The 2,500-nt window shown below is 46.1% G+C and overlaps 1 protein-coding gene across 1 annotated transcript in view; it reads left to right on the top strand.

Annotated features, from left to right (window-relative positions):
- Positions 1-2,500, top strand: part of LOC311329948 (integrin beta-1-like) — a gene marked incomplete at both ends in the record, with an annotated part of 6,586 nt that overhangs the window by 3,154 nt on the left and 932 nt on the right. The window contains 6 exons of the mRNA XM_084461900.1: positions 107-265; positions 671-766; positions 870-959; positions 1,222-1,362; positions 1,737-1,927; positions 2,311-2,500. The exon at positions 2,311-2,500 is cut by the window's right edge and continues 106 nt beyond it. Of these exons, the coding sequence (XP_084318026.1) occupies positions 107-265; positions 671-766; positions 870-959; positions 1,222-1,362; positions 1,737-1,927; positions 2,311-2,500 (867 nt within the window). The remainder of the gene's footprint in view (positions 1-106; positions 266-670; positions 767-869; positions 960-1,221; positions 1,363-1,736; positions 1,928-2,310) is intronic.

Genomic DNA, 2,500 nt, shown 5'->3' with positions numbered 1-2,500 from the left:
GTGTGGGAGGGGGGGGGCATACTTGTGCACCTATTACTATTGATAATTGTAACATCAAAGCAATTTGTTCTGTACTTAAACATTTGTGTTGTATCCTTGTCTGTAGGAGGCTATAGGCTGGGGGAATGCGACTCGTATTGTGGTCTACACCTCCGATGACACCTTCCACCTGGCAGGAGACGGCAGACTGGCTGGGATCTACCTGCCCAACGATGGGGAATGCCACCTCAACAGCTACGGGCTTTATGAGATGGACACCCATCATGTAACTCCTTGTGACTCCTATACCCAGATAGCAAGCGGATCTGGGCCATATACAGGCCAGATCTGGCCCTTGTGGCTTAGTTCCGGCCCAGAATTATTACACATCCGCTTGCTATCTGGGTAAGCTAGTGGTTATGTTTTCCTGGTCCAGTATCAAACTGTATTTCTGTCTGATGTCGCAGGATATCACAACGTGAGGTGTTTGCATGACGCCAAAACCAAATGTATTTATTTATTTATTTTAAACCTTTATTTAACCAGGGGACATCCTGTTGAGATTGAAATATTCTTTTGCAAAGGAGCCCTGGCCAAGACTGGCCGCAATAAAAAACAAGAACATAAAGTCAGACAATATAGTAAAAGTAAAAAAAAAAAATCATTTTTCCCTTTCATGTTTGTTTTCTAGGACTACCCCTCAATCGGCCATCTCACCCAGGTCCTGTCAGCCAGTGATATCAATCTCATTTTTGCTGTGACAGAAGATACGATTCACCACTATGAGGTGTGAGTCTCCTCTTGTCCAGCCCAAAGGGGCAAGGTAGCTGCTCTAGGTGTGATGCTACAGTGCTGATGGAAGTGACTGTCCTCTCCAACCCCTCCTCCAGGCTCTGAGCGAACTCCTGACACAGTCATTTGTGGGAGTCTTGGGGAAACACTCTAGTAACGTGGTCCAGCTCATCTCAGAGGCCTACAATGTAAGCGTTCATATTATGCAAACGGTGGCCTGTATAGGCTAATGTATATTAGTCCTGGATTCTAAAACATCTAGCTCACCCTCGTCCTTCTGGGGCGCTCATCCCATAATATTCCCACTGTCCCTAAACTATGATTTGTGCGATTCATATGACAGCACTGTTGTGTTACTCCTGGTAACTGAACATCTTAAAATCTTAATTATCTTTTTAAAAAAGAAAAAAAATAAGAAAAAAATCTCCTGATCTCCTTTGGTGTCCACAGAAACTGTCGTCCTCCATCCTACTGCAGCACCACGGCGCCCCCTCAGGGCTGGAGGTGAAGTACAGCTCCCACTGTGCTGAGGGCTCAGTGACTCAGGCCCAGGAGCACGGGAACTGCAGCACAGTGAGGATCAATGAGCAGGTAGAACAACTAGAAGGGGTCACTTTAATATGAGTTATGTGTTTGTATAATATGGTGTATGTTATGTGTTTGCATGTATAGAATGTTATATGTTTGCATGTATAGTATGTTATATGTTTGCATGTATATATTATGGTGCATGCTGTGTGTTTTTGGACCCCAGGAACACTTCACTTAAGAGTGTGCAAATGGGGATCCTAATAAACGTAACCCCCATTCTAATAACATGTTATGTTGCCAAATTATCTTACATGTAGATATGATATAGTTCTCAGATATAGTGAACTTATAGTTAATACAGTTCTGTGACTAATGCATTAATAAAAATCTGCTCCTCAATGATTTGTCTAACGTTCCTAATCTATCATTCTCAGGTGAACTTCACAGTGACTGTGACCAGTTCCACCTGTCTGTCCAAGGCGGAGTCTTTCTTCATCAAAGTGCGGGGTGTTGATGAGGCCCTGCAGGTCACCGTGGAGACGATCTGTGCTTGTGACTGTCTGGAATATGAGGCACGCTCCCCCCTGTGCAGTGGTAATGGAACATTCCACTGTGGAACCTGTAGGTAGGTTCCACCCATTCAGTCCCTCTCATTCTCACAGCTCACTTTTCTGGCCCCCGGGTGAAACTGGTTTTTCGCTTCCCTCTGGAATATGTAGGGGTGGGACTGATACCCGCCCCCCAAATTGCTCTCTATATGGCTCTCACAATGCCCGCGCATTGTGTTGCCTCTGTGTATGAAATGCACTATACAAATAAAGTTTGATTTGATTTGATTCTTCTTCACCAGAGTATGAAAGTCCTGTAACTATATTGGTATTTCTAAAACTCTATGAAAACAGTTGGGATTCAAACACAGCCAGTGTACCCAGTATGTGTGGTTTGGAATTAACTTGCTATCCTAGAAGCAGTTGTCATAAAGCAACATTTGCATCCGTTGTTTTTCAGCTGTGAAGCTGGACGAGCAGGACGAGGGTGTGAGTGTGAGCAGCAGCAGGAGGAGGAGAGAGACACCGGTCTGGCCCTGGAGGCCCCGGAGGCCCCGGAGGCCCCGGAGGGCCCGGAGGCCCTGGAGGCCCTGGAGGCCCCGGAGGGTCTGTGCTCTCCGGCTAACGGCACACAGCTGTGCAGCGGCCAC

Source organism: Borostomias antarcticus, assembly GCF_949987555.1.
Source record: "Borostomias antarcticus genome assembly, chromosome: 3".
NCBI lineage: Eukaryota > Metazoa > Chordata > Actinopteri > Stomiiformes > Stomiidae > Borostomias > Borostomias antarcticus.
This window is presented reverse-complemented; position numbering and strand designations above follow the sequence as displayed.